Source organism: Dasypus novemcinctus, chromosome 18 (genome assembly GCF_030445035.2).
Source record: "Dasypus novemcinctus isolate mDasNov1 chromosome 18, mDasNov1.1.hap2, whole genome shotgun sequence".
NCBI classification, from domain to species: Eukaryota; Metazoa; Chordata; class Mammalia; order Cingulata; family Dasypodidae; genus Dasypus; species Dasypus novemcinctus.
The window spans coordinates 22174706-22187063 of record NC_080690.1 but is presented as its reverse complement, the minus strand read 5'-3'; the positions used below and the strand labels follow the sequence as shown (position 1 = coordinate 22187063).

General features: G+C 52.3%; 1 protein-coding gene across 3 annotated transcripts; it reads right to left on the bottom strand.

Moving 5' to 3' along the window:
* Nucleotides 1-2377: 2377 nt before the first annotated feature.
* On the bottom strand, nt 2378-8945 carry LOC101429478 (dipeptidase 2). 3 transcript variants are annotated; one of them, XM_004459633.5, is made up of 12 exons: nt 8840-8896; nt 8032-8083; nt 6874-7172; nt 6429-6555; nt 6024-6153; nt 5803-5944; nt 5481-5550; nt 5188-5364; nt 4726-4810; nt 4001-4076; nt 3180-3315; nt 2378-3080 (listed from the first exon to the last, which is right to left on the bottom strand). In XM_004459633.5, exons 3-12 carry the CDS (start codon nt 7125-7127, stop codon nt 2829-2831), a joined length of 1449 nt encoding a protein of 482 aa, XP_004459690.1. In that variant the 5' UTR covers nt 7128-7172; nt 8032-8083; nt 8840-8896; the 3' UTR covers nt 2378-2828. The 3 variants fall into 3 exon arrangements, with proteins under 3 accessions (XP_004459690.1, XP_023444913.1, XP_023444914.1); XM_023589145.3 differs by lacking the exon at nt 8032-8083 and having other exon boundaries at nt 8840-8945; XM_023589146.3 differs by lacking the exons at nt 6874-7172; nt 8032-8083 and having other exon boundaries at nt 8840-8945.
* Nucleotides 8946-12358: the final 3413 nt, after the last annotated feature.

Here is a 12358-nt window from a genome sequence, read left to right as displayed (position 1 = left end):
AAACATCTTAAAGACCTTTTGTAGGTGGTGGTTTCTTGGACCTTACACACAAAGCACGCACAACAAAAGAAAAAAATAGATAAATGAGACCTCTTCAAAACGAATGCTTTTGCACCTCAAAGGACTTTGTTAAAAGGGTGACAGGGCAGCCAACTCAATGGGAGAAAGTATTTGGAAATCACATATCCAATAAGGGTTTAATATCCATGATGTATGAAGAGATGTTACAACTCAACAATAAAAAGACAAATGACCTGATTAAAAAATGGGCAAAGGAGAAATTCAAATGGTGAAAAAACACTTGAAAAAAATGTTCATCATCACTAGTGATTAGGGAAAAGTAAATCAAAACTACAAATAGATACCATTTCACACCTTGTTAGAATGGCCATTATTAAAAAAATAGAGAACTACAAGTGTTGGAAAGGATGTAGAGAGATAGGAATGTTTATTCACTGTTGGTGGGAATGTAGAATGGTATAGCACTGTGAAGGACTGTTTGGCAGTTCCTAAACAAGTTGAATATAGATTTGCCAAGTGACCCTGCAATACCACTACTGGGTAGTGAGAACTGAGAGCAGTGACATGAACAGATATCTGCACACTGGTGTTCATAGCAGCATTATTCACGATTGCCAAAAGTTGGAAACAGTCCAGGTGTCCATCAACCAATGAATAGAGAAACAAACTGTGGTGTATACACATGATGGATTATGCAGCTATAAGTAGAAATTAAGTCATAAAGCATATGACAATACGGATGAATCTGGAGGACTTTATGTTGAATGAAGCAAGCCGGACACAAAAGGACAAATACAGTATGATTGCGCTATTACCAACTAAATATATTGTGTAAACTCTTAGAGTTAATAATTAGAATGTGGGTCACTGGAAAGACGTTAGAGAATGGAAAACTGAGGTTTAACTTGTGCAGAATTGGTAAAAAGGATGTATGTTAATTTTGGAAATGAATAGAAAAGGTGAAAGCACAATATAATTTTTATAACTAGCAATACTGTTACGTGGGTATTAGAGTGATTTAAAGGAAAAGTCTAAGGTCACATATATTACTAAAAAGAAAGCTAGGAAACGGACTTTGGCCCAGTGGTTAGGGCGTCCGTCTACCACATGGGAGGTCCGCGGTTCAAGCCCGGGGCCTCCTTGACCCGTGTGGAGCTGGCCCATGCGCAGTGCTGATGCGCGCAAGGAGTGCCCTGCTATACAGGGGTGTCCCCCGCGTAGGGGAGCCCCACGCGCAAGGAGTGCACCCATAAGGAGAGCCGCCCAGCGCGAAGGAGGGAGCAGCCTGCCCAGGAATGGCGCCGCCCACACTTCCCAGTGCCGCTGACGACAACAGAAGCAGACAAAGAAACAAGACGCAGCAAAAAGACGCAGAAAACAGACAACCGGGGGGAGGGGAGGGGAATTAAATAAATAAAAATAAATCTTTAAAAAAAAAAAAAAAAAAGAAAGCTAAAAAATATAACATGGGACTATATAGTATAGTAAAACTGCATGTAAAATATGAATATAGATAGAATTGTATATATAATATATAAATGCATTTATTTTTTGAAACTGGACTAATATATATTAATACTACAAGATGTTAATATCAGACAAAAACATGCTAAATGAAAGAAACAAGCCACAAAGTACTACATATATGATTCCATTTATATAAAATGCAAATATAAATCAATTTATATAGATGAAATTAGATCGGTGGTTATGTAAGGCTGGGGAAGGATAGAGGAATCGAGAGGTGACTGCTAAAGCGTGTGGAGTTTTTTTTTTGAGCAATGTAATTGTTCTAAAATATTTTGTGGTGATGAATGCACATTTTGATTATACTAAAAACCATTGAATGTACACTCTGGATAGACTGTATGGTATGTGAATATATATCAATAAAACTACTTTAAAAATAAAGAAATAAATCTGCAAGAATAGCTAGAGGCAAACGGATGTGGCTCAACCAATTGGGCTCCCATCTACCATATAGGAGGTCCAGGGTTTGATGCCTAGGGCCTCCTGGTGAGGGCAAGCTGGCCCACGTGGAGTGCCGGCACCACGCAGGAGTGCAGCTCTGGATGGATATATCGCCCAGTGCAGGAAAGCCACCCTGTGCAGGAGTGCTGGCCAATGCAGAGAGTTGGCACGGCAAAGTGACGCAACAAGAGACACAGAGGAGAAAAGAAGATATAGCAGAACAGGGTGGCGCAAGAGAGTAATTGCCTCTCTCCCACTCCAGAAGGTTCCAGGATTGGTTCCCGGAGCCGCCTAATGAGGAATACAAGCAGACACAGAAGAACATACAGCGAATGGACACCGAGAGCAGACAATGGGGGGAAGCATGGAGGGACTGAGAGGTGAAGAATTTTCTTGTTTTTTATTATTATAATTACTGAAATAATGAAAATTTTTAATAATAATTGTAGTGATAAATGCACAACTATGTGATTATACCAAATACCATTGATTATATACTTTGGATGGACTGTATCCTTTATTAATTTGTATCAATAAAATTTATTTCAAAAAAAGATCCAGATAGGTTCCTTTGTTGGGAATCTGAACCAGAAAGCCCTGAGAGATTCCAAGTTGGTGGTCAGTGGGCCAGGATGTGGCCTGAGGTAAGCTACTCAAGGGAACACAGAACAGGGCCCACTCCCACCCCCAGACCCACCCACTCAGCAGTGTCTGCACCCAGTTCTGAACCCAACCTCTTAGCCACAGCCAGCAGGTCTTCCTTGAGCAACTGGTGGCTGAACTTCAATGTCCCCTTTTCCCACAAGACCCTACCACATCTGGCCAGACTGAGTAGGTCACCAGAGCCACAAAATAAGGACTGGGAGGGTGGCAACAACTGTGAGGCCTGGGTCCACATGGGGAGAGGATTTTGAGAGTGACCCCTTAGGTGACAACCTGGGTGTCCAATATGTTGGAGTCTCGGTTAGTTTCTGGTCAGGACCTAAATACTTCCTCTGCTGTAGACGTGCTAGGACAGAGCGGCAAGAACTGTCCAGCTGTTCATCAGGGAACTCATCTTCCAAGGGATGTTGCCACTCGTTTCCCTCCTGTAGCGGGAGGTGGAAGTGGGTGGTTAGAAGCTTTCACAGCTCCCCGCACCCACCGGCTCAGACACCTGAGCCACTCCTTTGCCACACACAGCATACCTCTTCCACCCGTTTGAAGACCCGCAGTAGGTTTCCACGAAGGACACCCTGAAGCTCCTCCTCGCTCCAGCCACGACGCAGCAATTCCTCTAGAAGCACTGGATACGAGGACACGTCCTCCAGCCCCTGAGGGAAGCTGTGTGGCCAGCAGCCAGCCATAGGGCCTCAGGCTTGGATCCTGACTCAGGCAAAGCCCTATGTATCCAGGGCCCACTGAGCCCCAGCCCTGATATGGGAACGGAGACTCAGAGAGCAAGAGGAATCCCTGCTCTTCATTCTCTAGAATACAGCCTCAAAACCTCCTTGAATATTTGTCAGAATTCATTAATTGTTCTATTAAGTTCTATGTCTTTCAGTGAATGCAAATTTTTCTTTGATTAAAAAATAAAAGTGAATAGCTTATTAAGAACAGGGGTGAGCCCCCTGCATGTGCAGACTCAGCTGGCCAGGAAGACGGTCAGCCCATAAGACCTGACTGACAGTCTGTTTTGAATAAGTGTGTCGGCTGGGGCTGGGGCTGGGGCTGGGGCTGGGGCTGGGGCTGGGGCTGGGGCTGGGGCTGGGATGGGTGCATGTGCTGGGTGAGTTCTGATGACAGTGGGGACCCAGAGCTTAGCCAAATATAATGACCTGGAGTGGGGTCCTGGGCCACAGGAGGGAGAGACAAGGAGAGCCCAGGAAACAGACCGTGGGAGAGGGGCAATACCAGGTGGGCCAGCAGACCCAAGGCTGTGGTCAAAACCTAAAGGTCATGAGAACCACAGTGTGGGTGTCCCACTGCCACACACCCAGCCCCAGACAAGCCACAGTGCAGCACTCACCGGCCGGCCCCATCATAGTCTCCGCCAATCCCGATGAACTTGGATCCAATAACTGCCCTGATGTGGTCGAAGTGATCTGGGGGTGGAGAGTTAGTGTGCACAGGCGTGGGGGTGGGGGCTGGACTCCGCTGATTCCCTTTCTTGTGGCCTGTAGGCCATGCAGGCAAATTTCTCCAGGGCTGGGCACCCAGTGAAGCTACCCGAGGGCCCAGAGGTCTGACCTGAACTGATCCCAGCTGGCTCTAGAATGGACTTCAGATTTGGAGTGGACTCCAGAGCCACCCCTGTGGGCCAAGCCCCATCCAGGCTTCCCCTTGCCTCCTATCCCCTTGAGAACCTGGTGGGGGCTCATTTCCAGGGATGTGGAGGATGGGAGATGGACAAAGAGTAGAACTGACAAGGATTCCAGAGACCTGAGGGGCTGTCCAGCCCCTGAGAGGCAGGGGCAGGGCACTGTGGGATTCCCTGCAGCAGAGCAGGTGGTCAGCACCTGGGCTCCATGCCTGCTGTCTTTTTACACCCATCAGTACTGCACTATTGACTCTGTGGTCCAAAGTGCCCAGTGGCACCAAGGTCTATCACTGGATTTTTCTGTTCTGTCTATCCCTGGAATTTTGGGAGCTATGTCTACTGCTCATGGGTGGGTCAAACTGCTGGGGCTATCCTGAGGCCCCAGACTTCAGATCCAAGTCAGAACTGTTTAGAAAGCCCAGGATGGGGCTCACCTGCCACGGTGGACACATTGGCTAACGGGTCACACTGTAGCACTCCCATGGACAAGGACACCATCATGATGCCACCATTCTTCTTCTGCAAGATGGACAAATGGACACTCAGCTTGGCCCCTCAACCCAAGTGCCTGCCTGCCCACCCTCTGGGCCCCTGTGTGTGAAGCATTCAGCCCTGGTTTTGAGGGTCAATAGAAACCACCTCTTCCAGTTTGTGTGACTGGAAGAGTCCCAGTCCTGATTTGGGTGGAGGTGTCTTGAGCCTGGGTTTGAGGGGCAGAGGAGTATTTACCACCTAGAATCTCTGATTCAAGAGTTCAGAGGCTGTGGACCATGGGTTTGTGGGGCAGATGATGTTCAGTCTGGAGTCTGAGGAAGATGAAGGGTCAGGGGCTCAGGTTCAAGGGCACCTGGTTTGAACCTCTGGCTTTAGGTTCGAGAGCCAGGGCAGTTTCTCACCAGAAGTCGCAGGATGTCATCAGGAACGTTCCGAGGGTTCCTGCATACCCCCCGGGCAGCTGAGTGGGAGAAGATCACAGGTGCCCGTGATACCTCCAGCACCCGCTGTGCCACGGCATCCGAGACATGGGACAAGTCGACCATCATGCCCAGACGGTTCATTTCTGCCACCACCCTCTGCAGGAACAGGTAGGGGGGAGGGCATTAGGGGCACATGTGTGCGCACGTATCTGTAGGGAATAGGTGGGACATGTGCACTTGAGTGGGGCGGGGTGTGGGAGCAGGGTGCTCACCTCACCGAAGCTGGTCAGCCCGCTGACATTGTTGTAGAAGGGGTGCACGCCCTTAGCTGAGCTTTCTGCCCTGCGGGATGGCCAGGAGGCAGTCTGATTGGCCACAGGAGACTAGAGACCCTGCTGAACTCTCTATCCCGGCAACCCCCTGGAGCAAAAGCAGGGACCCCAGGTGAGCTGTGCCTGGCAGTCAGAGGGCCCCGCAATTCAGCCTTCCTCGGCAAATCTCCACTCCCCTCCCCACTCCAGGGCCAGTGCCAGGTCCCAGGGAGAAAGCGTGACCTCAGGCCCAGTGGGCCCTCACCATCTGTACTATGCTCACCAGGGCGTGTTGCAGGTGTGGGTGAGCGTCAGGTAACGCACTCCCAGCACATAGAAGGTGCGCAAGACGGAGAGGCTACTGTCCAGTGAGTGGCCACCCTCCACACCAATGAGGCAGGCCAGCTTCTGGGTGTCATTCAGAGCTGGGGGCATGTAGGTCAGGTGATCACTTTCAGAGGCTGGAGCAGCTCAATCAAGCCCCTAACCCCCCACCCCGCCTACCTTTAACGGAGGTCACGAGCTCCAGCTCCGAGTAGGAGGTACACATGCGGCGGATGAGGTCAATCTGCTCCAGCGTGAGGCGCACGGCATCCCGGCCCTGGGTCTGGCATGGCACGTAGGCCGACCAGAACTGGGGGAAGGCTCCTTTGTCACAGCCATCCCACACTTGGGGGCCTAGAGGCTTGTTCCTGTGGTAACCCGATGCCCATCACAGCACCCAGTGTGGTACTTTGGTCCCACCCAGCTGGCTCACTGCAGCCCCAGCAGCCTCCGTTGTCCCTATCAGGGTACTTTTTGTATTGCTGTGGTAACTGAGTTCCCATGTCACTTACCTCTTGCCATCTCTGGGCCCCCACACTCCCCAACAGCAGCCATGCTGTGGTGCCCTGCGTGTCCCTGTAGTACCTGGGCTCCTACGAGGCCATCTTGAAGCTTGTCCAGGTTGGTCTGGCCACGGCTGAAATTGCGCAGGTTAACGTCCTGCAGTCTGTTCTGGTAAAACTGCCTCAGGATCAGGGGCAGGTCGTTGTGGCTGGAGGGATGTCAAAGCAGGGTCAGCTCCTTAGGCCTCCAGGCCAGGCAGGACATGTCACTTGGGCCTAGGCCAGCCCTGGGGGATGCCCATCCCACACCCTACACAGACTTTATGGAAGCATCCTAAGGCTCTAGCTGGGGGTTCCCATCAAGGAGGGGTGACAGGAGAGGGTAAAGGGTACCCAGGTGTAATAGGGGAGGGGGGCACCCAGATATGGTGTCAGGGAGCCTCCTCACTAGTGCTATGCTCTCAGGGACCCTTTCCCTGCCCAAGGGTGCCCTCAGCCCCCAAAAGCCCCTCCCCGCACCTACGCACCCATCCACCAGCGGGAAGGCCCGCATCAGGGCCCGCGTGCGCTCCCGCAGGCCAGGGACACTGGGGGTGTTGGAGGGGCCCGGGCTGGTCGAGCCGCTGGCAGGGTCCAGTGTGGTCCTGGCGCCAGGAGCGCCAGGCGTGGTGTGTGCGCAGGTGACAGATGTGGGCGGCAGCAGCAGTGGCAGCAGGAGCAGCAGACCCACCAGAGGCTGCCGGCTGAGTGTGAGGGGACCTTCGAAGCCCACGGGCCACATGCTGCTCAGAATCAGGTAGGCAGGCGGAGGGTAGGTCGTGGGAGCCTTGAAGGGACGAGCGAGGGGAGAGGGCGACGACTGGGACCTGTCTCTCAATTTGGGCGACCCAGCGGCGTGGCCTCCCCAGGAGGGGTCTAGGGCAGTGAGATCCTGTGACTAATGCGCAGGAGCGGCGGTGCGGGGGGTCTACCGCAGGGGGCTCCACCATAGCGGGCTCCCTCTGCCTCTGCCCCTTGCGGGTCTCTCCGGGCCACCTCACCCCCTTGTATGGAGCGGCCTGACCCAGGTTGTCCTTTCCCCCCTGTCCCCCTGGCTTGTTCTCCCCAGAGAGGCCCTCTGCTCCAAGGCTTCTCCCAACCATATTATGTCCCTGTCTGTCCACAGCCTGCCCGGGGCACTCTGAGGGAAGCAAGTAGGTGTCTGTGAGCCCACAGGGCCCTGGGCTGTGGGTCTCCCTGAGCTGGGTCATGTGGGGTTTGGGGAAGGAGTCAGTCTCTGGAAATGACCCTGGAGTCAAGAAAGGTCTTGGGCCTACCGAGGGACTGGATGCCAGACTTCTCGCTCCCCTACCTTACCCCATGCCAGGGTGCCCATCCCCTGGGGACACAAGCCAAGAACTGGGAACCGTCAGGAGGCATCCTCCCCATCTTCCCCCGCCAGCTTCAGGAAAGCCCCTGGTGGAGGAGATGCTCCACCTCCCTAGGACCTGAATGGATGGACTTGTGGAATGAAAACTCATCAAGTAACTGGAGAGGTTTAGGGAACATTTACTCAATAGAGCAGGAAGCCGGTCAGCTTTTCGCGGAGGAAGGAAATGAGGTCACTTCCAGGGCAGCAGAGCCCCCCACCCCAGCACCTCCCTCCCAGAGCTGCTGGCTGACCTACTCGCCAGGATCTCTCCTACCTCAGTTGTGGAAACCTTGGCCTCCTCCAGATCAGAAGTCCTCGGGAAAGACCTGACAACAGGCTTCTGTGGGCTCCATCTGCCTTATCTCATAGCTCCTGTGGCTCTTGCTCTTTCAGAAAGCTCCAGGGCTGAGTTCCCTTCTGCCTGGGCAGGCCCCACCCCATTCCCAGCCTCAGGCCCTCCCCCTAGCTGCTTCTTCCAATGTAGCCCCCTCACCCACCCCCTTCCACCAACAGAGGCTCCTTCACCTGAGAGGGTCCAGGATCTGTACCCAAACTCCATCATCCCCAGTGAACTTCTCCTACTCCTGCTCCTCAGCCTCTCAAAGTTCTTCCCAGAACCCTCCCACCTGAAGCCTCCCACTCTGCAATCTTTTCCAGATTGCAGAACTGATCAATGAGTGGGTAGTCACCTCAGTCTGAGGAATGGAGACCCAAGAAGGTCCCTAAGAAGGAAATGAGCAAAATTCTTCCAAAGGGACTGGGAGCCCCAGGATACCCAGGAAGGGAAAGGGTCCCAGCTTGGATGTATTTGAGGGATCGTGTACTTGATGTTGCCTAGTGCCTGTCGGCAGGAGGAAGGGCAAACCAATGGCACTGTGCTGGAGGTGGGTCTACTCCCTACCTAAGGTGGCCGGAGGGGCCTCTAGGCAGACCCACTGCAAAGCATGAGGCCCCTAGGGCTCTGCTTCAGAGGACAGCAGGTGTGCTCCTGCCCTTGGTAGCTTGGGTGCCCTAACCCAGGTTGGACTCCTTTCCCTTCTGTACCACCCACTGCTGGTCAGCAGCCCCCCACGCCCACCTACCCAGAGCTGGGTGCTGAGAGGCTCCAGAAGCTCTTGGATCCGCTGACTTCCAAGGCAAGGATGTGGGTTTTAGCGGATAAACAGCTTGACAGTTCCACTCCCACCCCCCAGGAAGCGCAGGTGTAAAGAATGGGGAAGAGGTGGACAGGAAGTCCCAGTAAATAAACAACAGCTGCCAACAAAGGACTGGGCGGGGAGAATGATGGTTTCTGAGCTTTTTCCCAGAGGCCTCTAACCCGGCAGAGATAGGCTGAACTGAGCCAGAAAAAGTAGGCACCATTCTCTAGACTGGCCAGGCAGCATAATTTTCCACACCATTCAACTTTGGTCCTCAAACAGGACAGCCCTGCTGGCTTCAGCCTTGCGGTGCCCATGTAAAGCCAATCGTGAAAATGCAGACACACCCAGACCCTTACATACTTGGGGGCATTTGCACTCTCAAGCCCAGGTAGGAAGCAGGTTTTAGCCAACAGGATGGGCTATACCTTAACCTCACCTGAGGCCATCTCTGTGTGCAGGGAAAACAAGCACACAGTCCATTGTTGGCCTCCAGGATAGGAGCCCCCAGGGTCAGTAGCACATACCTGGCACAGGGACAATTTGGGGACAGAAGTTCTGGTGGAAGTTATTCAGGTGCTGATGGCAGCCAGAAGCTGAAACAGGGTGGAGGCAGGTGGAAACTGAGTGCCACTAGGATGAATCCCTCTCCTCAGAACCCCCTCCAGGCCAAATCCAAATCTTGCTGGTTCCACCTCCAAACATCTCCCAGATGTGTCCCTCTCCATTCCCACTGCCTCTTCCCTAGTACAGGCCACTTTTATCTCTCACCTGCACCCCGCCCCCACCACAGTCTCCCTGCCTCAGTGCCATACCTCTCTATCATTTCAAAAATCTGATGCTATCCCCTGCCTCAAGTTCTTCCATGGCTTCCCATTGCTGTTAAGATAACCAACTAATTGCTTCGACTTTGAAATCCTAGGGAATCTGCTTCCACTTTTTAGCCTCAGGAAATAGCACAGATCCCCTCACCCACTAAAGTCTGAACATACCAGCCATGCTACCTACAACCCCAGGGCCTTGGCACATGCTGTCCTCCAGCTATAGAGTTATTGAGGCAGGGTCAGGACAGGAAATTCTGTCACCAGGGAGGGGTAGGTGAGCAAGCAGTCTTTCCCTCTAACTCCTCGCCTATGCATAGTTTATATAAATCAAGATCTGCAGAGGAGGCAGTGGGAGAAAGAGACTTCTCCCAGAACCAAGTATATTCTGGGGGGTGGAGCCAAATCACTCCCATTAGCCTCCAGTATGTTGCAAGAATATGTATGGAAGTCAGGCTGGTAGGTGCAGAGTCCACTTTCCACGCTCAGAGTGTAGAGTGGAAGGGGGGACTTAATCAGCATCCAGTGTCACCCACTCAGGGCCCCTTAGTCTGGGAGACTCATGCTGCCCCTGCTTCCTTCTGGGTATTCCTCTGGTTCTGCTCCCAGGACTGACGGCACAGTCAGATTCCCAAGAAACAATAGTTTCCCCAACCAGAAGACAGCTTGGCCACCGCAGTTAAGTGTCCTCCAATCACAAAGGTGAGAACACACTTTTTGAAGTGGCAAACCACAAGCACATTTTTCTTCCTCAAAAGGCAGCCATCGTTTACTTCACAAGGAGAAGCCTAACAACTACTAATATAACTCTGGCTCCCACTTCCCCTCAGCCTTCTACGCAACCCCAGTCCCAGCCTTTTTCCTCTGCACGCCCCCTCACCAGCCTCTCTGCCTGACATTCCTGGGCTGTTTTTTTTTTTTTTAAAAAAGACTTGAGGATGCTTCTCCGAGACCCATGCTTTAAAGATGTAGTCTTGGAAAACGGACTTTGGCCCAGTGGTTAGGGCGTCCGTCTACCATATGGGAGGTCCGCGGTTCAAACCCCGGGCCTCCTTGACCCGTGTGGAGCTGGCCATGAGCAGCACTGATGCGCGCAAGGAATGCCTTGCCATGCAAGGGTGTCCCCCGCGTGGGGGAGCCCCACGCGCAAGGAGTGCGCCCGTGAGGAAAGCCGCCCAGCGTGAAAAGAAAGAGCAGCCTGCCCAGGAATGGTGCCGCCCACACTTCCCGTGCCTCTGACGACAACAGAAGCGGACAAAGAAACAAGACGCAGCAAACAGACACCAAGAACAGACAACCAGGGGAGGGGGGGAAGTTAAATAAATAAATAAATCTTAAAAAAAAAAAAAAAGATGTAGTCTTCATACGGGGGGCACTCCTTGTGCGTGGGCTCCCCTATGCGGGGGACACCCCTGCGTGGGGGACACCCCTGCGTGGCACGGCACTCCCTGCGCGCATCAGTACTGCGCATGGGCCAGCTCCACACGAGTCAAGGAGGCCCGGGGTTTGAACCGCAGACCTCCCATATGGTAGGCGGACGCCCTAACTACTGGGCCAAGTCCGCTTCCCCCTGGGCTGCTTTTTTTAAATTTTAAAAATTTTTTAAGATTTTATTTTATTATTTATTTCTCTCCCCCCCCCCCACATCGGTTGTCTGTTCTCTGTGTCTATTTGCTGCGTCTTGTTTCTTTGTCTGCTTCTGTTGTCAGCAGCATGGGAATCTGTGTTTTTTTGTTGTGTCATCTTGTGTCAGCTCTCTGTGTGTGTGGCACCATTCCTGGGCAGGCTGCACTTTCTTTCCCGCTGGGCGGCTCTCCTTATGGGGTGCACTCCTTGTGCGTGGGGCTCCCCTATGTGGGAGACACCCCTACGTGGGGGACACCACTGCATGGCAGGGCACTCCATGGGCCAGTTCAAGGAGGCCTGGGGTTTGAACCGTGGACCTCCCATGTGGTAGGTGGATACCCTATCCTTTGGGCCAAGTCCACTTCCCTCCTTAACTGTTAAGACATTCCACTGGTACCAGCCAAGGGCCTCACTGCCATCGGATGCAGCAGTCAGAGTGGTCTACATCAGATAGCTTCACCACACTCTTCAAAACCTCTCACAGTTTCCATCACACTTAAAACAAGATCCACACTCCTGGCCATGGCTGATGGTTGGGCCGGTGCCTACCTCTCCATCCACATTTTTTGTTCTTCTCAGTACCCAGCCATACTGGCCTTTCTGCTAGTCCTAGAATATTCTTACCTCGGTGTCTTTAAGCTTGTTATTTCCTCTGCCAGGAATGCTCTCCCTGGCATCTCGCATAACTCCCTAACATCTCTGCTGACATATCACCTCCTCAAAGAAGCCTTCCCTGACCACCTTGTGTAATGTAGCATCCCCTCATCACTCTATCCCCTTCTCCTGCCTTATTTCTTTACAGCGATTATAACTACCTGAAATTATTTACTTGTTTTTCTCTTCTTGTAGTTTGTGGGTGTCTTGGGAGAGTGGCTTTGATCATCTCATTTGTTAATATATCCCAAGCAACTAGCAAGTAACTGGTATGTAACAGATGTGCAATAAATATTTGTTGAATAAATGGATAGATGAATGGGTTGCTAAGATAACAGCAACTTCTCAGTCCTGTCTCTCT